The sequence below is a fragment of the Phytophthora cinnamomi genome (genome assembly GCF_018691715.1).
Source record: "Phytophthora cinnamomi strain GKB4 chromosome Unknown Contig125, whole genome shotgun sequence".
Taxonomy (NCBI): Eukaryota; Oomycota; class Peronosporomycetes; order Peronosporales; family Peronosporaceae; genus Phytophthora; species Phytophthora cinnamomi.
In genome coordinates, this window is record NW_027151058.1 from 222,830 (window position 1) to 245,360 (window position 22,531).

The following is a 22,531-nucleotide window of genomic DNA, read 5'->3' on the forward strand; positions in this document are numbered from 1 at the left end:
ACTCGAGGAGATGGAGCATGTCCACAACAAAAACGCAGAGGAGCAAAAACTACACTTTGAGCAAAGCATCGGAGACATGGACGGCGAACGCGCGAACTTAGAGACCAAGCTTCAAGAGGAATCCGCCCGACTCGCTGAAGTTGAAGAGCACAACGCGAAGCTTCAGCATGTGGTGGACGGTTTTGAACAAGACCTTCCTGTATTTGCAACAATCCTGCATCTCTTTGTGTTGGTTGTACAACCGCTAATTCTCCAAGTAAGCGAGTTACTTGCCCAGAAGCGCCTGCTGTTGCGTGAAAATGCCGAGTTTGCTCAATCACACGAACAAATCGAGTGTATCGGTCAAGTGCTAAAAGAGATGATTCCAGCAGCCGCTCCAAACGAAGAGAATACCAAAGAGCGACAGCGTCGGCGGATTTTTCGACGTGTGGTTATTGCAGTGTTCGCAATGAATCGGTTCCAGTATTTTGGTACCTGTCCGACCAGCTCAAGTGAAGAAAGCGCGTATGGACTGTGCGCACCACTCAAAGGGGTGAGATCGAGAAAGAGGGCGTGTGCGTTGTCGCCCCAGCCTACAGTTATTAAAGTGCTACCACCCAAGCAGACGTTGTCGAGGCTTTCGCTTCGACCGCTGCTCGAACGCCTTAAGAAGATGGAGATCACGGACAAGCTTGCTGAAGTACTGGAGTCTAGCTCGACATCTTCGGGCTACGTGCCATCTTCATTCGGTAACTTAATCGTCAAGGTAGTTATGGCCATCAATCCAGCCGCGAAACAACTCCTGGTGGCCAACACTAACGGAACCTTTCACTGTGAAGCATTGCTCGAACGTCGGCGTCGACCAGCTAAAAAGAAGGCTGATTCACGTGATGATATGATGACTGAGTACGATACCGCTCCTACAAACGAAGAGGACATTCCGACTGTCGCGTTAATTCGCAAGCGTATACTGGCACTCGGCAAGCGGGTAGAAGATCTTCACTTCCAGCGGAACTCACTACAGAAAGAGAACTATGAGTTCCAATTCCAGTTAGACCAGCAAGCAAATAGCTTGAAAGACATGGAGGTCCATTTGAAAAAGACAGAGGAGCTCCAAGATGAGATCGCTACCCTCCGCAGTCAGAATGATCAGGAGTTACAACGAACTCAACTGGAGCAGCAAACAAAGGACCAAGAAATCCAATCAAGGGAAAATGAACTGGTCGACGCCCAAGCGAAAATTGAAACCCTCCAACTCGAGGTTGTGGATGCTGAAGATCGGATCGCTCGGGCTGAAACTGAAAAGGCTTCGCTACGTCTTGAACTCGACCAGTTGAAGAGCAATTCCATTGAAGAGGAAGTGAAGGCTGACAAGTCAAAGGCTACAGCTCGTCGACAGGAGGAGGAAGTTCGAAGCCTAAAACAGGCAGTTAAAAAGGCACATGAACTTTACCAAAAAGTTTGCTGGCAGCTGGAGCAGGAAGTTCAGGAGAAGTCAGCTCTGCAGACGGTAGTGAATCACCTCAGACGTCAACGAGAACAAACAGAACGAGAGATTCGAGAAGAGAAGTTACGAGAGCTGGAAAAGAGCTTCAATGAAGCAGAAGATGATGACCTGGACGAGGCTACGGGGTATCAAAGTACCACGACAACGGGACTATACGCGCTTCGGGGCACCAAAAGCACTAACAGAAAGCCTGCGAGTCCAACCATGAGGTCTCAAAGGAAGTCACCATTGGTGCCAGTGATCGACGTTGATGATTCTTCCCGACGAGGTGGTTCACCTCGACGGCGATGCGAGAACAGTATGACTAGTCTGTCGGATCTACCCCGCTGTGCAAGTCCTTCAGCTTCGGTGTCACCCCTATCTCCTCGGGCGAGCAGGACAGCGTCACGGCGCTCAGAGGAGGTAGAAAGGTTTTTAAGTGAATGGCAACAGCTCGATGTGACGAAGGCACTGAGCGATTCCCCGCCTGCAGGCAGAGAGGTTCGTTTCCGGGGTGATGCCAGCGATACGAGCAGGCGATCGCCTGTCAAGTCTCCTGCATCCCCGACAAGTGCGGTGTGGGATGAAACTCGTCAAACGCAGTCGCAGAAGACTAGGCGGCGAAACGAGATCGACAAGGTCAACGCTGCGGTGCATGACTACATGGACCGCATAGACGACAAGCTGAACAAGATGTATGGCATCCCGCCATCATCCGCGATCCAGCGTTGCCCGAGCTCATATGTATCAACAGACTGCAAGTCTCGCGAGGATCGGATACGTCCACGGGACAAGACTGGTGAGAGGTGGGAGGCGGACTCCAGCAATAGTAGCCTCAAAGCAGATGAAGTTCGACAGCAATACCATTCTGACATTGAGCCGTACGACGACTGAAGAATCTAGAGAACACGAGTATTCATTTTGTGTTACTTGTTGTAGATGGTGGCACGATCATGGTACAGCATACAGTGAAGTCCTATGTGCGAGTGCGCGAGGTCGTTGAGCGCACAAGATTATGCCGGAGATCATGTACAGTAGTTCGCGTACTTGAAAGCGTAGGAAGACCATAAACGTAAGAGCCCCACGCTGACACGACGAGAAAGCATGGATACGTCCTAGCTGTAGCTCCTGGCAAGCTGGCTGGCGCGCCCAACAGCACCACGCTTTCTGCACAGCGATCTCCAAGTTTGAAGGTGCGGTGTACAGTACCATGGGCAACCAACTAGCAAGGCAGGGACAAGCAAGTGGCAAGCTGCTTGACTCAAGTTGAAGGCTGTAATGGCTACAGCGGAATGGAATCTCAGAGATGCGCTGGGTTGCGTTGGGTTGGGTTGCAAGGCTTCTTGTTATCAATAATTATTAGGCAGAGCGCGCTCCAGACGCGACGTGATGCTTGACGCTCGCGCCGCCCTCGACGGCCTGCTCTCCTCTCGTCCAGCACGAAGAAAACTCACACACGTATGCATGCACTTAGCTCTCTTCAGGCCGGGGCTGCGTGGTCGTCTCCTCCACGGCGGGCTTCTTCCCTCCATGCGCACTGCACTGGCAGTTGCACTTGCAGTCCTCTGGCCGGGTCTGCGTTGAGGCTGCGGTCTCCGTCGTGATCTCCTCCGTGGCTGTCTTGGTCTCCTCCTTGGCCTCCGTCTTCTCCTCCTCGTCGGCCTTGGCCGGGGAAGCCGGCGCCTTCTCGTCCTGTGCCGCAGCGGCGGCCTGTCCTTCGGCGCCGCCAAGATGCAGGATCTCGGCCAGCGACGGCAGGTTGTTGTTCGGCGACCCTTGGCTGGCGGCGTCGGCCTCAGGCGCCGCGGCGGCGTCCACCGTCACGGCCGAGTCCACCTCCATGGGCTCCGCCTCCGCCTCGGCTTCTCCCTCGGCCTGGGGCTTGTCCTGGATGGTCGTGGCCTGCTGCGCCAGGATGTTGAGCAGCTGGTTCGTGGCGCCGGCGGCTGCAGCGGCGACGGCCGCGGCGGCGGCGTCCGAGCCGGGCTTGAGCTGCAGGTCGGCCACGCCGTAGGGCGACACGATGGCCGTGGGCTCGCCCTTCAGGTCCGCCTTGGTGTCTACAGGCGCCGGACTGGCGGCGTCGGCCGTGGCCGCCGACGCAGCAGCAGCAGTAGCAGCAGCAGTGGAAGCCGTCTTCTTCTGGTTGCGCAGGCCGCGCTGGCGGCGGTGGATCTTCTGGCGGTACTTCTGCGCGTGCGTCATGGTCTGGCGCGGCGTCTTGGTGCCGATGAAGTCGGCCACCTTCTTCCAGGGGCCAGCCGGGAACTTCTCGAGCGCCGCGAGGAAGCGCTCGTGCTCCTCCTTGGTCCACATCTGGATCTTGTTCTTGGCCGACATGACCACGGCGCCCGCCTTGGCCTCCGTGGGGCGCAGGCGGATCACCTTCTCCTTGCTGCCGCCGCCCGCGGCGTCGGGCGCCTGCTCGAAGAGCTGGTTGTACACGCTGCGCGAGATGGTCATGCTGCTGCTTCCCTCGCAAAGCCAAAGTGGCGATCGGTGGTGGATGCACCCGGCCGCCAAGCGCGTTAGGGTTACTAACGCATGGCGTGTACCCATCAGGACTGGATCTCTGGTGGGTACAGCGCGGACTCACTCGGCGTTTGTATGCGCTGCCCCGCTGCGACGGGTTTTGACTCTGTCCACTACCTGGTTTCGGCACGAAACTACGTAGAGCCTATCCCATTGGCCAAAACACGCTACGGAATCAGATGCGAATCAGACGAGAGAGCACTCGGAGCCTGTCGTGCTTCTCAAAGTGAGCGGCGGCTTGGTGGTGGCTGGCGCTGCGTGAGTTACGAGCGGCGCCGGTGTTAATAATGGCTGCAGACGTTTAAGACGCGGTGATGCTGCTGCTGGCTGCGAGCGAGCGTGCCGCGGCTGTTGCTGGCAAATCGGCCGACCCTCGACTTGCGTGATGTATCCATTCCCGGGGCAACCGGTTGAACTTCGACCCGTGACGCCGGACATGACGAGGATGTTGGCGGCGGCGGCGGACCTCGCTGGAGGGCCAAGGGCTTCGCGCTGGCCGTGGGCGGATTTTCTGGGCGCGCGCGAGCTCAGGTGCCGCTCTGAGACACCTTGTCTGATCGAGAAGCCGACCGCCGGCGGCAACGGTCTCCGCTGTTGCCTTTGCGGGGCTTGTTGGGCGGGGCTGGTCTACAGTAGCTGCAGCGGTGGTGGGGCTCCCGCGAACAGGGCAAGCCTCGCCACGCGCAGGTGCCGCCGCCAATGTGTCCATGCCATGGACTCCATGGACGGCGCGGGGATGGCTACAGCTTTTTAGAACCCGGCGGCACATCGGGCTCCATCTTCCGCTGCAGTACACAGCGGCCGGGTCCCGTGCAGAGACCCCGCAAAGCGCGCGGGCACTCGCCGCAATGTTCAATTTCGACCGGACGTCGCAAAGCGTGAGTAAGGGCGTCGCATGCGCCGCGAGGGCGAGAGAGCGCTGGCTCGCTGCCCTCGATTGGGGTGGCGAAGGCTTTGGCGCGGGCGCTACTGCAGGCGCGAACGCTGCGGCCAGCGCTCGCTCGCGGCTGGATTGTTGGACTCGCTTCGGCGCCGCGCCCAAGGGCGGACTGACTCCGTGCAATGCCCTCGCGCCAGTGCTGGACCCATGCCAGCCAGCAACAGCTGTTGCGCGACAAAATGGGCTCTCCGAGCCGAATGGATACCGAAAATGGGCGCGTGACAGCTTGCAAGGGTTGGCTGCAATGTGGCCGGCGCGCTGGCGTAACAAGCACGTCGACCGAGGTGAGCGACAACGGCCCGCAAATATATTAGGCTGCTACTGGAACGCTGCTGCTCCGCTCGAAGGCCGACGTGCGGCCACAGATCTCCACATCCTGGACCAAGAAGGCAGCGAGTGGATCGCAATGCACTCGCAACGCCAGAGAGCCTAGAACTTTCGAACGCTCGAGAGAATCCACAAGCTTTGCCTCGCAGCGCCGAAACTGCCACAATCCATAGGCTGGCAATCGCAGCAATTGCTGCTAACGCGGCGGAAATGGGTCCCGGAAGTTGCCTTTTGGCCCGGCCGTGCTAGGTCTCACTTGTCAACCCATTCGCATTTCTATGCGGGAGGGAATTGAATGTAGCGCCGGACATGGGTTCTTGTGAACAATTGCAGCGGCGGACGTGAGTTGCTGCAGCCGCCGCCGCCGCCCCGAACCACGCAGATGTCAGCGCGATCTCGCCAGTGAAGCTCGGTGCAGTAACCAAGCCTGGCGCCGTCACTCGCGGTGGGCTGCACGCCGGGTTTGCAGCGTGCCTCAAAGAGGGAGCGTGTGCAACGCCGGCGCGCGACCGACGAAGAACCCAAAATAGCATATTTTGGGTGACATGAATCGCGTTGATTGGGTTTCCGGGTCTCTCACTGTGCTTTTCGGCGCGACTGTTGTTCATTCTGGGTCCCGTTTCGGTCGATTCCGTAAAGTTTGGCGGCTTTTTGAAAATGAATCCACGTCTGTATCCACCCGGCCCATCTCCACGCGCGAGCGAGTGATCCATCAAGCCCGCTTAAGTGCGATCGGTTCTCCGCTCTTCGTGTCGCTCGTCCTGGACTGGCGCTCGCGGGCGGCAAAGCCAGCCAAAGCCAATTCTTCCTTTCCCTCCCTCTTGGCACCCTTACATGCACCGGCGCCAGGCGTGTGGGTGCTAAGACGCTTGGGGAAAGCAAGATGACGATCTCGGCCAATGTGCGCAAGGAGCTGTTCGAGATGACGAACAGCGAGGGCAAGCTCATCCGCATCAAGCCCACGGAGGCCAAGGCGGGCACGACGGTCTACTCGTCCAAGCAGAGCCAGCCCCTCAAGATGTGGACCCAGGAGGAGCACGAGAAGTTCCTGGAGGCCATGGAGAAGTACCCGGCCGGCCCCTGGAAGGTCATCGCCGCCTTCATCGGCACCAAGACCACCCGCCAGACCATGACCCACGCGCAGAAGTACCGCCAGAAGATCAGTCGCTGGCGCCGCGGCCTGCGCCACAAGGGCCGCAAGCAGGCGGGCGACGACGGCTCGCAGCACAGCGAGGCCGACGCCAGCGAGTACGCGGCCAAGGAGAACCTCTTCAAGGCCATCGAGTACGTGTCGAGCGACGAGATGCAGCAGCAGCAGCAGCAGCAGCAACAACAACAGCAACAGGCCAGCCGCTTCGTCAGCCCCACGCGCTCCCTCACGGGCGTGCCCGGCCACGAGGCCCCGCGCAGCGAGCTGTTCCGCCTGGCCGAGCTGGCCTCCATCGAGGTCATGAAGCAGGAGCCCGTGGCCGTCCCGTCGGCCCCGTCGTCGCCCCCCGACGTCGAGATGGCCGACATGTCGAGCCCCGTGGTGATCAAGCAGGAGGAGGCCCCCCTCATGGGCGCGCGCGCGTCCGTCGAGTTCGGCGACAAGATCCGCAAGATGGAGTGGGGCAGCGGCCAGGCGGGCTTCATCCGCCCCAGCCCCGAGTGGTGCATGCAAAAGACCGAGGTGAGGCTCAGCCCGCTGCGCGCGTCCCCCGACGGGAGCCCCTTCCCGGCGCGCAAGTTCGGCGGCGTGCTCAGCGCCATCACCGAGATGAGCTACCAGAACGCGCAGAACCGCCTGCCGCTGCCCCTGCCCGCGACGCCCATGCACGGCATGCTGTCCCCCTTGCGTGTCGCAGGCGCCGAGGAGCGCAAGATGCAGCAGCAGCAATGCGGGGCCGGCGCCTTCCGCCTGCCGCCGCTCAACGTCGCGAGCGGCCAGGCCCCCAGCGTGTACTCGATCCCGCCGCTGCGCTCCAAGATCGACCCGAGCGTGTTAAGCGGCCGGGCCTACTACACGCCCACGAACTAACTCGGTTGAGTCGAGGAAGGAGGGGCGGGTGAGACGAAGCAGACGGAGGGTGATCGAGCCGAGCGTGCCGTGTGGTGTTTGCTGGTGCTAAGAGCAAGGAAGGACGGCATGCTGGGCGAGGTCATTTTTCGTGGAGATGGACAAAAATACGAGAAAAAGGAACAAGATGAAGACGGAGACTGCAGCAGTCTGGGCCGACAAGTGGGGGCGACGAGTGGTCGCAGCTCGAAGCCGCCTGCTCTGGTGTCGTCGTTGTCGCGTGGCGACACTTCTACTTCAAGGGGTTTATGATGGAGTTGAAGCGTGGCGCGGCATATGAGTGAACGAGCAGGTGGTGCGGAGCTGCGTGCCACGTCAAGTGTGTGAAATGCGAGCGCGGCCGAAATGGAGACATCTCGGCCGAGCGAACATGAGGAAGAATCGTCCGCAGGCAAGTGGAACTTGCGGGCGATTGGCGTCGTCGATGGACAAGTGTGCAAACTTTTGATTGTGATTTTTCTTTAGAATTTTTGGACAAAATAGGAAAGAACTATTTAGCAAACCAGCGCGGGGTGGTGACTGACCCTCGCGCTGGTTTCCGCCTTGGCGGAGCCAAGACAACAAAAACAACGACAACAGTATGGGAAAAACAAATAAAAACAGCATTGTAACAAGCACGGCGGCGGTTCTCCATTCATCAACGAAACGTGTCAACCTCGCGCCTCTTCGGAGCGATAGTTGCATTTGTGATTTCTTAGTCGTTCGTCTACATGTTGGAGCTACGCCCGTTGAGAACGGTGTCTTCCACCTCAAAGCTGCGACCAACCTGGTACAGTTTCGCATGTGAAGCTTTGCAAGTAGGGGGCTGCGAAAGTGTGTGAGCCGCGGAGTTCTTGAGGTACATGTAACTCGAAACGCTGAGCTATCAGCAACCACGCTCATGTAGCTCGCGTGTCGCAGCACTTTAATCGCCCTCGACTAGCTGTACATGTACCGCTCAACTAAAAGGGCCGACCAACAATACTTTAGGAACAAGATGGCTGCATTTGGAGAATCTAACTGCGCGAAGTTCGGCTACGCTTCGAAGGAGACACCTCGTCACTTTTGTTCGCGCGCTTCTTCTTTTTGTTTGCGCGCTTCTTCTTGGTCTTGCTTGTGGTCTCCTCGGCCTCGCCTCCTGCGTTGTCCACGTAGAACAAATTGCTCGAGTCGACTGTAGCTTCCTCCGCTACTGCAGCAGAGGAAGGCGGCTCCGCATCAGCTGCCTGGCTAGGTTTGGCGACATTGCCTTCAGCCACGCGTGCCAGGTACTCTAAGTAGCTCTGTAACAGCAAACAAATAATAAAGCATGTCAGACCTCTCAGCTCAGTAGTAGGCTTACTAACAAGGTAAACACAGTGCTCACCTTCTGGATGAGAGGCAGCTCCTCGGCCGTCACGTTAGTCGAGCTTAAAAGGATGTTGACCATCTTGTTCTGGTCAGAACACTTCTTCCACAACCGCTGCGTAGCTTTCTCCAGCACCGACTTCGGGGACGAGGTCTGCTCCAAGTCCAACCAAGACGAGAAGCTCAAGGGCAGTGGCACACCAGCCAGGTAAGCCATAGCCGTGGTGACGGCAGGTAGGCTCGACTTGCGCTCCACACGCATGAATTGCGCAGCGTGACGGAGGCATATAATGGCCTTGAACAGGGCACGATCCTGCACCGCAGCCTTTTCTTCCGCAACGCTTTCCTTGCCTTGGTCGAACAGCGCCACGCTGGCAAACGCGCGCGTGTACACATGGCCAACGCAGTCCAGGAGCGCACGACGGTCTTCCTCGTCAAGAGCCTCATCCTCATCCTCGTCGAGGTACGTAGCAGGCTTGGGCAAACCCTGCAGGAAGGTCAGCACAGACGCGAGCCACTGGCCGCTCTGGCTGAGCTCACACTGACGCATCTGCGCAGCCAGCAGCGTTTGCCTGGTCGTGAGCTGGGCTTGTGCCACCGCTCCGAGAGGCTTCCGCTTCTGCGTTTTCTGTGTAGACGCGCTTTCTTCGTCATCTTCTGACGAAGACGACTCGTCCGACGTCTCCTCGCCCTCGTCCTCGCTCTCAATCGGGAAGTACACCGCCAGAGCGAGCAGCACACCGTAAATCTTGGCCACCTCGTCGTCGTACGAGACCTTCTTCAGCTCCTTGCTCTTCTCGGGGCAGTAGAACATTGTCCACGGGGCCTTGACCTGTCCGTCGGCAGCAACGTCGCCTGCTCCCTGGCCAGCCAGCGCCACCGCGTCCTGCACCACGACGCGCTCCAGCAGCGCGCGCAGCTGCTGCGCCTGCTTGCCGGCGTCGCTCTCGCCGTCGCAGCTCCAGTTGCTCGGCAGCGCCTCCAGCTGCTGCTGCGCGCAGACCGCCAGTCGCTGCAGCGCGAGGCCGCGCTTGTGCTGCTGCTCGCGAGGCGACTCGTAGTTGCGCGCCGCGATAAGCGCGAACAGCTGCACGAGCTGCTCCGCGTCCTGCTCCTGCGCGTCCGCCGCGTGCTGCGTCACGTCCACGCCGGCGTCCAGCGCCAGCACGCCCGCCAGGCAGCGCTGCTTGTCCGCGGACGCGGCGGCGGCGGCCTGCGTCAGCTCCAGCTCCGTGAGCTCCTCGTTCAGCAGCGCGCCGTGCGCCGTCGATCCCTGCGCTTCCTGCGCGGCCTGCTGCTTGACGTGCTCCACGTGCAGCTCGCGCAGCAGCGAGGCCAGCTGCGCCTCCAGCGGCTTCAGGTCGCGCGCCAGCTGCGCCTTGAGCTTGCCGCGCGGCAGCTTGGCCACCGCCTCCTCCAGCATCGCGTGCAGGAAGGCGCCATCCTTCCAGAACTGCTCGCGCGCGGGCGTCTGCGTCCACTGCTGGAACACGGCGCGCGAGAACTGCGTCAGGAAGCGCGTGGTCTTGGCCTCCATGGCGGCAGCGTCGGTCGCTGGTCGCTAGTCGGTAGTGCTGCTAGCTGGTCAAGGCCAACCAACGAGCTGCGACTTTGGCGGTGGCGATTGGCTGGCGTGCTGCTCCCGACTAAGTACGAACATAGACTTTGATGCAAAAATGCGGTGAAGTTTTTTTCGGCCATGAAGGCCTTGGGCGCGGCGATACAAGTACACAGATTGCCCGACATTGGACCAAGGATGCTTTGAGCAACAAGGAGAAAACTTGTGAATTGATCCGAGATGTTGAATCGATGTCGTCTGGCATGCCGCACGACTAATAAGCAGCTCAGTGTATCCAATATTTGTTCTTACGGGAGGGGCTATCGGCTCACAGCTCAAACGCACGCATGCCACACTTCTTACACGTTGAGGGACTTCTCGTAGTCCTCGATCGACTTGAAGAGCGCCGAGAAGTTGCCCTTGCCGAAGCCGCCGCAGCCGGCGGCCTGCTCGAGGCGGCCGGCGATGTCGCTCATGCAGCCCACGCGCTCGATGATCTCGAAGAAAACCGTGGCGCGGTCGCCCAGCGGCTTGGTGAAGATCTGCAGCAGGATGCCCTGGTCGTCCTTGTCGACCAGCAGGCCCAGCTGCTCGATCTGCTCGTACTGCGTCTTGGTCAGCGACTCGCCGATGCGCTCGGGCATCTGCTCGTAGTAGAGCTTGTTGGGGCGCGGCATGAACTCGAAGCCGCCCACCAGGCTGCGCTTGTGCATCTCCTGCAAATGCCACGCACAAACAACAGAATGGCGTTAGACCCGGTACAAACCAAATGCAAAGAGAAACACAAGCACGCTTCAACTCACCGCCAGCGTGTGGAAGATGTCGTTCGTCTTGAGCGCCACGTGCTGCAGACCGGCGCCGACGTTCTGCTCCAGGTAGGTCTGGATCTGGCTCTTGCGCTTGGTGCCGAAGGTGGGCTCGTTCACGGGCAGCAGCACCATCTCGTTGTTGCTGGCCAGCACCATGCTGTTGAGGCCCGAGTCGAGCGTGCCCACGTCCTCGGCCGTGAACTCGGAGAACTCGTGGAAGCCCGTGAAGCCCGTGATGTACTTGATGGCCTCGCCCAGGCTCGGCACGTTGCCCACGCAGTGGTCCATGCGCTGGATGCCGATGCTCATGTCGGGGCGGTCCACCTGCTCGTAGCCGGGCACGAACGGGCCGTCGAAGTCGCCGCTCACCCATCGGATGACCACGTCGCCGTAGATCTTCACCTCCGACACGACCGTGGTCTTGCCCGACTGCTTGTCCGTGAGCGTGTGCGGCGGCAGCACGCCCTCGCCGCCGTTCTGCACCGAGATGTCGTAGGCGGCCTTGGCGTCGGCCACCGTGATGCCCAGCGCGCGCACGGCGAGGCCGTGCTTGAGCACGAACTTCTGCGCGAAGGCCGGGTCGTAGCCCGGCACGGGGCTCACGGCGTCGGGCGCCTTGTCCGTCTCGAGCGCGTAGGGCGCCGTGAAGACGAGCTTGACCTCGCCGCTCTCGACGACGTAGCTGGCCGACACGTGGTTGCCCGTGGACTGGTCCGACTTGGCGATCTGGCGCATGCCCAGCCCCCACGAGAAGCGGTTGGACGCGTTCGTGGCGTCCGCGCAGAAGAACTCGATGTGGTGGAACTTGTGCACGTCGAAGCGGTCGCTCTTGGGGTTGTGGCGCACGAAGTTCTTGTTGCCCACGAGCTTGAAGTCGCTGGCGGCGGCGGGCGGCATGGTCGGCGCTTGGTGGCGGTGGTGGGAGGGGTGGCGAGCGCGGAGGAAGTTTGGAAGTGGGCAGGACCACCGGCAGCGGCATATGCGGCGCAATCGGTTGAAGTTAAACGTCACGTTGAAGTGCGATCGCCACATGGGAGGGCGGTTTGGGCGGGGAATCAAATAATGGACGTACATATGTAGGGATAGTTATAGTATTCACGATAATGCATGTGAGGCTGTTAGATAGGGTATAAGAGTTCAGACGTCCGCGTCCTAACTGCCAAGTCGTCTCACCAGGCAGCGCGATCACCGGGATTTGACGCGTTGGTGTGTTGCCACTGTTGGCGTGTGCGCGCTGCACCAGCGGATCCCTGTAACCCAAGGGGATTTCCGCGGCAAGCGGTATATCTGAGCAACACCCCGCGCATGTACTTGGTATACGGCGTTGTCTGCACTCCAGGAATAGCTGCCGCTTTTGCTTTTGTGACTGCAACCTGCACCTACATGAGAAGAGACGCAGTTTTGATTGTTCGCACAATGGTTATCATGGGGCGGATGCCGACAACAGATACGGCAGAGGCGCTCGTAGAAGTACTAGTAGTACAGTAGGATAAATGGCACGGGCGACACTTCACCCTGAAGCCCAAAGCCATTCGTGCAGCGCTCTCAGCTGTTAAGGTCGCAATTAAAGTATGACGTAGAGCGTTACCCATCGATGTGGTTCCTGATGATTGTATCCGCGCCTGCTTCGTGCTGCCCGGCTTACCTACCGGTACAGCAGCTCAAGTTTTTGCCTCGATTCCTTCCACCTCTTTGTATTAGTGTCGAGGCCAACACCTTTTGTGAGCATCTCACCTGTTTGTATTTTGCTGTCGAGTTCCATTGTGGCCCAATGCCTTTGCCGATGCCGCCTTTTCATCATCTCGTGTTGATCAACCTCTTCATCCTTACCTGCAAATAACGTTAAACGCGTTTTGCGCATAGCTTAATCGGCTTCAAACTCTCGCTGACCTCTCGTGCACGTATTAATAATTGCTGCGATGTTCATCAAATGGTACCTGAATCTGCTGTTCACGTTGAGTGGGTCGCTAACTGTTGCCACTGTAGCGTGATAGTTCAGGAAGGAGTCTTTGCTATCACCATCGTAACAGCAGCACCGAGCTTTTGCCTCTACAAATTCTTAACCGTTCTCGCTATCCAGCCATTTCCATCGCCAGCCCAACGTCCTGCTCACTGTTCTGCTCTAGCTGTACCTGCCCTAGCGCGTCTTCATCTCCATCCTCCACTGGTTGCAGCCCGCACTCTTGAACCATGAGCTGCCACAGCCGGTCCTCGAACAGCTCTCGGTTCTCCTCGCGGTCGCACACCACTTTGTCCAGCACCTCGCGCTCGTACGAGAGCGCTCTCGTCTCGGTGAGGAAGACGTCGTTCACCTCGCGCTCCTCCTTGTGCAAGTTCATGAGCTCTTGCTTTCGCTTGCGGGGCACGTAGGCGTCCACGCTGTCGCTGAAAATGTCCTCGGGTTCGCAGAGTGCAGCACGCTGCGACGCCGCCTTGTTCCCGTTCCGGCGCTTCGTGTACGTCTTGCACAGCGTCTCTGCTGTCAGCTTGGGCGGATTCTTCACTCGGCCTTGTGGCGAAGTGAGACCTCGCAGGGACAGGAACTTCTCAAGCACGGACGACTTCACCCCAGATTCTGTCAACGCCGTGTTGCTGGTATCAATAGGGTCATCCTCCGTCGGCTTCGCCCCGCCTTGAGTTGGCAGGTCCACGCCTCGTTGAGGTGCTAGCGTCTCCATGAAGCGGCGGCTATATTTCTGAGGCCTTAGCGACGACGCTACCGTAACCAACTCCCTACAGTTTGGAGGTCTCGAAGCCAGTCTCCATGGTGTAGACTTGGCCTCCGTCGGACGCGATGATCATACCGGTGATCCACCCGGAGGCCTTGGATGCAAGGAAGATGGCAAGCCCAGCCATATCCGACTCGTTGCCGTAGCGCTGGATCGGGATGTTCTTCTGCAGCTCCTCGAAGGACTTGCCCGTGACGAGGGCGATGCCCGTCGACAATTTGGTCGGCACGAGGCCAGGGGCGATGGCGTTCACGAGGATGTGGCCGCCGTTCGGACGACGCGCCAACTTGGCTGCGAGCACGCGCGTCAAGTGGTGGACGGCGGCTTTCGAAGTGTCGTAGGCGATGGTGTTGATCTGCTGCGGCATGAGCCCAGCGACCGAGCCGATGTTGATAACTCGAGCTGCGTCGGACGTCGCAGCAGCAGCGTCCAGCAGCGGCAGGAAGTAGCGCGTCACGTGGAACGGGGACGTCACGTTGACCGAGAAGACCTTGGTCCAGGCCTTCTCGGGGTGGTGCTCGACGTCGCCACCCCACCCAACGCCCGAGTTGTTGACGAGGACGTCCACCTTGGACTCCCTCTGGCCGACGTCATTGGCCAGCTTCTTGCACGCTTCCTCGTTCAGCAGATTGGCTCGTAGCTGCGTCAAATTACGAGTCGACGGTCTCCATCAATGCAAAGCCCCTTGACTAGACCATGCAGAGGCTCCTTACCGCGAAGCACTTCCCCGGGCCCTTCGCGTTGAGCTCGTCGGCTGTGGCCTGACAGGCTTCCAGGCTGCGCGACGCAATGTAGACCTTCGCTCCGTTCTGGACGAAGCCGTCGGCCATCATCTTGCCGATGCCGCGGCCGCCACCGGTGATGACCACAACCTTATCCTTCACATCGAAGAGCTCTGTCAAACGTAGCGCACTCATGGCGTCGAGATGGCGAATGATCTCCTCAAAAACGACACGTAGGTAGAGGGCGATGTCGAGTAAACAAACACGGCGAGATGTGCTCGATGGATTTGAACGAACGCTTGGTGTTGACGTTGAAGCTGTCCTCTAGCTTGGAGCTTCGTCTACGCGGTGTTTATCAGCCAGCGCTGCTGCAATCTGCAGCTCAGCGGTGCGCTGGAGCATGTCGAACAGTCCTTTAGGGGCCGTGGATAGTTGGCGACGGACATCTGCCACCTCCTTCGGGTACATGTCGAGCCACGCCAGAGCTAGCCCGCGATAATCGGAGCAAGCAGCATTGGTTCTCTGGCCGCAGAAGAACTGGTCGTAGATGGCTCGAGCTTTGTCTTGTCTGCGTTGAGCGATCGTTGCAGCGTCCAAAGGCACCAGAGACGAGCTTCCAATAGCTCGATAGCCCTCCACAGCACTCCAGAACTTCCGGTCCAGCTCCATAGCATTCTGGAGTGGCTGGCGAGTGGAATCCACGCGTAGAGCAAAATGACTTGATGAAGGTGACTCCTTCAGGGCTGCAGACGAAGACTTTCGGGCGACCAAGCCGCTGGCTAGAATGGTTTGGGCGTCGTGTGCACCATTCCGCGCTGTAGTGGCAGGTGGGACATACGTTTGCGGATACAGAATTGTGTAGGCCTCATGGACGCCGGAGGAAAGAGGCTCGGCTGCGAATTCCTGCCAGATACGCTCCTTCTCCGCTTTGGATAGCCGAGCGATACCTTCAAAGCCTGTGATTTCCACCGGTTTTTCAACACTCTTTGTTTCGCTAGTAACTGGGGCTCTTAGCCGTGCTCCTTGCAGACAAATAGATTCGCTAGAAGACGAGGCCGACATTTCTGGCTTGTGGCTGTGGCGAGCTGGAACACGAAGTGAGGGCGTACTCTGAAGAAGATGTGGAGGTGATGAAGCTTGCCCCAATAATTTCGGCTTGTCTTGCTTCGCAGTGCTAAGATCATGAATTGTGTTGGCTGTGTTCCCACCAGTACCCAGTCCCAACCCTTCCAATTGCAACGCAGGAGAGCTGTCTTTATCTTTTTCAGCGACTACGGCACCCTCAAGCTTCACGAATGGCTTGGCTGGAGACATTAGAGGCGTTTTAACTCGTGGTACTTCCGACATTGGCAGCACTTCATGAACTTCGGGTGTCTCGGGAACTTCCACCTCTCGTTTTGCAGGTTTTGTGACGACCGTAACTGAAATGGGACGCACCAAAGGAGCACTATCAGAGGAGTCTGCTTCGAAATCCAAGTCTCTCGATACGCTTTGAGCCTGGATTTCCTTGAGTTGTTTGGTGGATTGCTTGTGAAAGTCGGTACCACCAGTAGACCTTCTTTTTCGTAGCACCCGCTTGGACTTTTTCGTCATCGAGAGCGATTTGCCATGAAGAGTGAACACCTCGTTCACGTCTTCAGCCGACACTTCCGTCCAATCAGCGCTATCATCCAGAACAAACTTTGTCGCTGTGAGTTCATCAATTTCTTCATATCGCTCTTTGTGCTTCGTTACGCGAATGCTGCTAATTCGCGGTATGCTTGTTCCCTTTTCTCGGTTAGGAGAACTTCGTTTGTCGCCCACAGTGACTGATTTAGGATGGTTGTTGGGAACCACAGCAAGCGGGAAGGCTTCAAGAACAGTGCCCTCCTCCCACTTAATGAATGCACTAACAGAAGTGGCGAGTGAATCGTTTTGTAGTAAACGACCATCACCAGCATCGAGAGTTTGCTGCGAGTCCATGTACCTATTGCATCTTTGACCATTACTAGGCAAGTCGGATGTTCTCGAGGTACTGATCTCAACAATCGGCGATTGTAGTGGCGGGGCAGGTATTTCCACTTCATGTGATCCAGTATTTTCCGTATCATGCATACTTGGCAGCGTCTCATTCACGCTAGGTTTTGGCGCTGAATAGTACTTGGGCTCCGAGTCGTGATCTAGGTCAGGAATCTCGCGTTTTTCCTCTACTTCCAAGTCGAGCTGCTGATTCGATTGTTCGGCTTCACGATCCGGGTTAGTATTGCATTCTCTCTCTGTTGAACTAGTACTCTCCGTGTTAACCGGACGCGAGGTGCTCAGGAGGCTTCGCGTGTTAATCTGTACCGCTGGTATGATCGACATTTCTGTGGATTCCTGGTTGGGTTGCGAGTTTTGTTCGGTGCCATCGTGCAGACTGGGACGAGCTCCAGTTTGCAAATGCTGCTCGGATTCACTTTTCGTCGCGAGTACAAGTAACGCGGGAGTGGAATTTGTGCCTGGTAGTAGGCAAGACATCGACACCGCTCGCCCTAATGGCCGACGATTCCCGACAAGTGGGCTTCGTCGTTTAAAGATTTCGTTCACGTTGACAGGGCTCGCCTTCCCTGAATGGAGAGGACCAGAGCGCTTGTTTGAGGGTGGACTTTCCACTGGATGAGTTTCTGGGACGGTTTCTTCTGGGGGTGATAGTTCAGGAGGATCTTTCATGACCACAGCTTGACGACGGTTTCCTGACCTTAACTTCTCCCTCGAACTTATCTGATGAGCGTGTGCTAGCACCTCCTTAATACTCGGAGCGGTGCCATCTGCGAGTTTGATACCACCACGCTTCCACATCGACTCAATGTTGGTTGGGTGGCTTGGTTTCAACGCTCCATTTGCGGCTGATACGTTGTGGTTACCTGCAGTCCATACACCATCGCCAGCGACAAAGTTACCGAAATGAAAACCAGTGCCGTGAATCGCGGGCAAAGCATCTTGTTGAGAGTCGACACTATCATCACTGTCGCTCTCGCTGCTCTCGTGCTGTTTGTGATAGAGCTTCCGGTGCATCCTGGCGCGTTGGAGCTCTTCCTTTTTACGATTACGAGGAACTTCCTTCGTTTCAACCACCGGTACGACCATCATTGGTTCCGGAGCAGAAATTGCGTCGATACTTACAATGTGGTTAGGAGGCTTCTCCAATTCGCCAGTCATTGGGTTTCGCTCCGAAATTGCAGTGACAACCTCTACTTTTGTTGTATTCAACTTCTCACGCTCAGCTTCTTGAGCTGCCCGACGCTCTTCCTCGAACAGCAGTCCAGCGCTTGCCGCATACGTCGTATTCATGGACTCATTGTCGGGGTCTAACTGACTCATCGAGGTGAAGCCTTGGTGGTAGGTCTCCAGTACTCGTCTTGTATTCTTGATACTGCTTCGGCGTCGTGACATCTCTTCCCCGAGTATAGCCCCAGCAACACTCAGCAAACGGGCTGCGCCCACACTATTCCGTCCTAAAGTGCTACCGGAGTCTCCAGTGAACCCGGTGGCATCACTATCTGCATCGGTCTCATTATCACTGCCTATGCAATCATCTTCAGCCATGGCTTCCTCAGTAGCCAGCAGATTTTCCGCTAACCAGCAGCAGCACGAGCGGAACAGGTTGAGCATGAAAAGTGTATGCAACTTGCTCGTGGCTTCTTTCTGCAGTTGATGAAGCGTCTCCGGGAGTTCCTCCGTCTTGGGTTCTGGTTCAGATGCAGCCCCTGCATTCTTCTTTGCGGCGACTCGGGCCTCTTCCATAATCACTCGACTTTGAAACATATGCGAATATCGTAGTCGCTCCGCCTCCAAGAACGATTTTCGTTCATTGTAGGTAAGACCGGCTGCCCACGGAGGTATTGCATCTGCCAACTCAGATTCTCCCGAGACCGTGGAGTTTAGCTGCGAGGCTTCAGTTTGTAGGACTCGTTTGGCGTACTCCAGGCGAGATACGACAGCCTTGATTTCGCTGAGTTTGATTAAGGCCATCGCCATTCGCAGATGAGCGTGCTCGAGAGCCATACGAGACACGACGATAGCCTCCACATCTCTAGGGGTGGCAAACAAAGCCCGACGGTATACTTGTTCACTTGCATCGATCAGATCCTGGATGCGTTTCACCTTTTTCTCGGCCTTGCGAAGTTTCCGCTGCGTTCGTATAAGCAATGTATCGATCTCTAAAGCAAGAGCTTCTTGCTGTACGTTTAATCCGTCCTTGTTCTTATTACCCTTTGAGCGATTAAATTGGTCAAATTCGAGTAGAAAAACCTCCCTCCGAAAGAAAAGGTCTGCATCCGCATCATCCGAAAAGAGGCGCAGCATTCCAACATCGTAGCGTCCCGTGGAGTCCTCGACGTTTGTGGCAAATAGAGAGCTCCACGATATTTCAGCTGTTCGAATGCGTTGATAGAGCTCCCACAACTCGCCTTCTGTCTTTGTGCACTCCTTTTCGAGTCGAAAAGCTTGCTGAAGCACGTCATTCGACGTGGAACCGAGCGAGTAGAGCAGACCAACGAAATTTGGAATAAGTTCCTGCTCACAAGCCTCAGTGTCAAGCGTGGACGCCAACAGGTATCTTGCGTACGCTTCGTACTCCCCCGTCTCGCTAGCTCGCGATTTCCGAGCATTCAAACGCTCCTCCCATTCCTGGTAACGCTTGTCACGAGCACTTTTCGTGTTTTGCAGATTTCTCGGCGACTTACGAGGTTGGGCAGCAAATAGGAAATCGTGGTGGGGGAGGCACAAGCGTGTCTTGAGCGCGTTTAGAAACCCTCGGGACCGTATAACAGCGGAGGCAAACTTGGAGTAAGGCGAAAAGCGGATTTGCTTCTGCCTCAGCCACCTCTCCTCACCTAGACAACTGTGCCATTGACCGGTCCTCACGTCAGCAGGTAGCCTCGTTCCAACTCCCCATTCTCTTGACATCAACGTTATCAGACACCACATCAAACGTTGGCTGTCTTCACGCTCTCCTACAATCGATTCGCTTTTCAGAATACCACGAGAGTGAAAAGCAAAGATGCCTTCACCTAACAAGTACCTAGTGTCTGGATCAGGTGCTAGCTGAATCGGGGAGAGTCCGTGACGGTTCTTTCGCTTCAGTGTCGCCGCACCTTCGCTCAAAAGTAAAGACAGGATTTCCAAGCGCCTTTCGGGCTCTTCAATCTGCGCGGCCACGTGAAGTGCTGTGTTCCCTGACGCGTCATCGATCGCGTTGACCAAATGTCGCGCCTGCAAAATTGCGTTGCGAACTTCCACGACGCTGTCACGAACCAGAGCACCATGAAAATGCCTCACTGCGTCTCCTGATGTCGCAAGCATAAGCTCTTGGTGATCGAGCTGCTTGAAGTGCGGTAACGCCGTGTTTTCACTGTATGTGTAACTCGGAAGGCCCCCAAAACTTGACCCTGCGTCCGAGAAACTACCATAGAAAAGCATGGGGAAGAACACCGAGAGCTCTCGATACGCATCCCACGCATCCAGCCGAAGTCGATCCTCCAAGAACCCGTCGACACGATCCCATTTTGCTGCTTTCCACGCGTTGAACACACTGTTCAGAAGGTTTCGTCGCTGCTGTCGAGCACATATCATGCGAAGCGTGAGGAAGAGCTTACGTTTGCGCACGAAATGTGTCCAGGCCTCGAATGTTCTGCAAACTAGAAGAGATTCACGTTCATCGCGCCAGATATCAAGAGTCCGGTGCAGGCGTGACCTCCACATTTGACTATTTTCTAGTCGTGACAAGTTCAATTCGCGTTTGAAGCACGTGTGTAGCTGCACACGCTTCCAGCCCCGCCACGCGCGACGCCATAACCATTTACACTGCCGCTGTCGAAGCTCCAGCTTTAGTGGGCGTAGCTTGCGCTTGGCACAAGCGTAGCGATGGAATCGCAGTAAGACACCTCTCACAAGCTTCTTATTGGCTGCACTGCCTGCGATCGCTTCACGCCACTTAACGAGAACGTTGCGCCTAAGCGTCCTGAAGTAATGGTCGGAAGCGATGGCCACATAGTGCCGCTCACGCTTGAGACGTTGGGCAAAAGCATGGAAGCGCAAGAAATATCGTCGTAGCCGAGCGCCGGGGGCTTTGGCGGCGGCTTTGACACAACGAACTTGACGTTCTTGGTAGTTGTGCAGCCAGACGTCCCAATGCCGATTGGATTGAGCAAAACGAGGCAACGGAAGACCCAACCGTTTGCATCGGTTGAACGTAGCCCATCGAGACCAGATCTCGAATACTGTGAGAAGCGTTTCTGCCGGCCATCGCTGCCGTGTTCCAAACGCCATCCGCACGGCTCGCTTCAGACACAGCTGTGCATTTAGCCCCACTCGCTTTTTCGCTTCGTGCACTCGTTTCCATAGACGAAAGACATGTTGCACGACTTTCTTGCGAACTTCTTCTCGCGCTGCAATGTGTTGAACACGGAGTCGGTGTATGCGACTGCGTCCTTTATCGGAGGCGGACTCGACGTCTCCGAATGCCGCACTCAGAAATGCACCGAGGAACGCTGCCTTACTCGTGGGCGCGCTATCCTTCTTCTTGGCAGCCTCACTGGCCTTTGCGGCGATACGTTTTGCTCGCTCATCTTCCCAGTCTGACGTAAAGACGAGATTGAGCACCATACGCGGCAGCTCCGCTTGCGTTGCTGCTTGTCGGAAGAGCTGCAACTCCATCTCGCGTAGTTGCAATGCCTCAACCACGTCAGCATGCCACGCACTGAAGTATTTGCGCAGCAGCGAGCGTTGAGCTCGGTAGCCCACGCGGTACGTCATGACCCAGATTTCAAACACCGCTCGTCGATGGCGAGTTCGTCGTTGTCGCCACGGCAAATATTTGCGTCTCCGCAAGTACATCCTCCAGGTCGCCTGCAGTTTTACAACGGCGTAGGCTTGCCTAGCAACCTTACGATGCCGCATCAAATACTCCTCAACCTCGGCATCGTCTTGAGCGTCGTCTGCATCATTGTTGTCGACGTGAAGTCGCGATAGCGGTCGAAGCATCTGCATCGATACTGACGTGCCCAGCTTCCCGTCATCTGTCCTGACATAATGCGAAGGCAGGTGGGCAAGACTCTTTACCGCATGCAAGTTGCTACGTGCCGGGCCTAATGGTGCCAAGTGCATATCTTCTCTTGCGAGTCTTCTTCGTCGTCTCGGACCCGCTCGAGTTTTTGCTCGTACAGGTGCCACTGGCTCAACAAACTGCTCGAGATATTCCAGTTTTGTCGTGAACGCATTTAACTGACGCTGGAGCACAGCTTCCAGTGCCTCTCGATCCTCCTCGTCCTTCAACGCTGCAGCTTCCTTCGGCAATAAAGGTTTGGCTACTTTCTTTCGAGTCCGAGTTCCTGTCTCCTGGTTGTTCTCCACTTGGTTCATCGCTTCAACGAAAACTGGCTGAACCTCTTCATGCGGTCCAGACGTAGCTGGTGCATACCATTCTTTCAGAGCCCTCATCCGATCTCGGCTGCGCCTCTGTGAGCGCCGTTCAATACGTTTCAATTCGTTGGGATCCGTGAGCCAGGTTTCCATTTCTTGTCGCCGAGCTTGCCGTTCCGCCTCTCGCTCTGCTTTTCGTCTCTGGTCTGCGGAAAACAATTGCTGGCGATCAGCTTTCTCCTTGTCACGCTTGGCTTTCTCCGACTTCTTGTGTTTGGAAGCTTTGCGCTCCAGAAACTTGCGCTCATAGTTGGCGAGGTAGTCGGACCGAGTCGAGGCGCTGTCGATAGACAAGCGACTTGTGTGCGAGTTGGAGAGCGAAAACGACAGCGACGCTCGGCCCGTTGCACTGCCGTCATCGAGTCGACTGGAAGCGATGCTGCCTTCCGAGTACTCGCTGCGCACCGTGTCCATCGTATCGTTCAGACCACAACACTTGGGCCGTTGCCAGTTTTTCAGATGCGCCCCTCCGTTAAGCCATTTTTGAACGGCCTCAATTTCCTCGTTGATCCCCAACGCCGATAAAATGAAATGAAAAAAAACACACACACACAAAGTTTGTCTAATACTCCTTCGACGCGTCTACCATCAAACCTCTGTTTGGCCCAGAAATTCCATTGCAAC

General features: G+C 56.9%; 7 protein-coding genes across 8 annotated transcripts; 1 reads left to right on the top strand and 6 right to left on the bottom strand.

Annotated features, from left to right (window-relative positions):
* Positions 1 to 2,935: 2,935 nt before the first annotated feature.
* On the bottom strand, positions 2,936 to 3,928 carry IUM83_18072 (putative myb-like DNA-binding protein; the record flags this gene model as incomplete). Its single annotated transcript, XM_067943051.1, has 1 exon — positions 2,936 to 3,928. The coding sequence occupies one exon, from the start codon at positions 3,926 to 3,928 to the stop codon at positions 2,936 to 2,938; it is 993 nt and encodes a 330-aa protein (XP_067780761.1).
* A 2,219-nt stretch (positions 3,929 to 6,147) lies between these two features.
* IUM83_18073 (myb-like dna-binding) lies at positions 6,148 to 7,284 on the top strand (the record flags this gene model as incomplete). Its single annotated transcript, XM_067943052.1, has 1 exon — positions 6,148 to 7,284. One exon carries the CDS (start codon positions 6,148 to 6,150, stop codon positions 7,282 to 7,284), a length of 1,137 nt encoding a protein of 378 aa, XP_067780762.1.
* A 1,034-nt stretch (positions 7,285 to 8,318) lies between these two features.
* Positions 8,319 to 10,186, bottom strand: IUM83_18074 (uncharacterized protein; the record flags this gene model as incomplete). The annotated part of the gene is made up of 2 exons (XM_067943053.1): positions 8,319 to 8,585; positions 8,669 to 10,186. 2 exons carry the CDS (start codon positions 10,184 to 10,186, stop codon positions 8,319 to 8,321), a joined length of 1,785 nt encoding a protein of 594 aa, XP_067780799.1.
* Positions 10,187 to 10,566: 380 nt separating this feature from the next.
* Positions 10,567 to 11,913, bottom strand: IUM83_18075 (4-hydroxyphenylpyruvate dioxygenase; the record flags this gene model as incomplete). Its single annotated transcript, XM_067943054.1, has 2 exons — positions 10,567 to 10,923; positions 11,011 to 11,913. The coding sequence occupies 2 exons, from the start codon at positions 11,911 to 11,913 to the stop codon at positions 10,567 to 10,569; spliced, it is 1,260 nt and encodes a 419-aa protein (XP_067780760.1).
* A 1,175-nt stretch (positions 11,914 to 13,088) lies between these two features.
* Positions 13,089 to 13,694, bottom strand: IUM83_18076 (uncharacterized protein; the record flags this gene model as incomplete). The annotated part of the gene is made up of 1 exon (XM_067943055.1): positions 13,089 to 13,694. The coding sequence occupies one exon, from the start codon at positions 13,692 to 13,694 to the stop codon at positions 13,089 to 13,091; it is 606 nt and encodes a 201-aa protein (XP_067780797.1).
* Positions 13,695 to 13,749: 55 nt separating this feature from the next.
* Positions 13,750 to 14,662, bottom strand: IUM83_18077 (Glycoside hydrolase; the record flags this gene model as incomplete). The annotated part of the gene is made up of 2 exons (XM_067943056.1): positions 13,750 to 14,385; positions 14,459 to 14,662. 2 exons carry the CDS (start codon positions 14,660 to 14,662, stop codon positions 13,750 to 13,752), a joined length of 840 nt encoding a protein of 279 aa, XP_067780798.1.
* Positions 14,663 to 14,791: 129 nt separating this feature from the next.
* On the bottom strand, positions 14,792 to 22,321 carry IUM83_18078 (the record flags this gene model as incomplete). 2 transcript variants are annotated; one of them, XM_067943058.1, is made up of 2 exons in its annotated part: positions 14,792 to 15,282; positions 20,986 to 22,321. In XM_067943058.1, the coding sequence occupies 2 exons, from the start codon at positions 22,319 to 22,321 to the stop codon at positions 14,792 to 14,794; spliced, it is 1,827 nt and encodes a 608-aa protein (XP_067780795.1). The 2 variants fall into 2 exon arrangements, with proteins under 2 accessions (XP_067780795.1, XP_067780796.1); XM_067943057.1 differs by lacking the exon at positions 20,986 to 22,321 and having other exon boundaries at positions 14,792 to 15,136.
* Between the last annotated feature and the right edge of the window lie 210 nt (positions 22,322 to 22,531).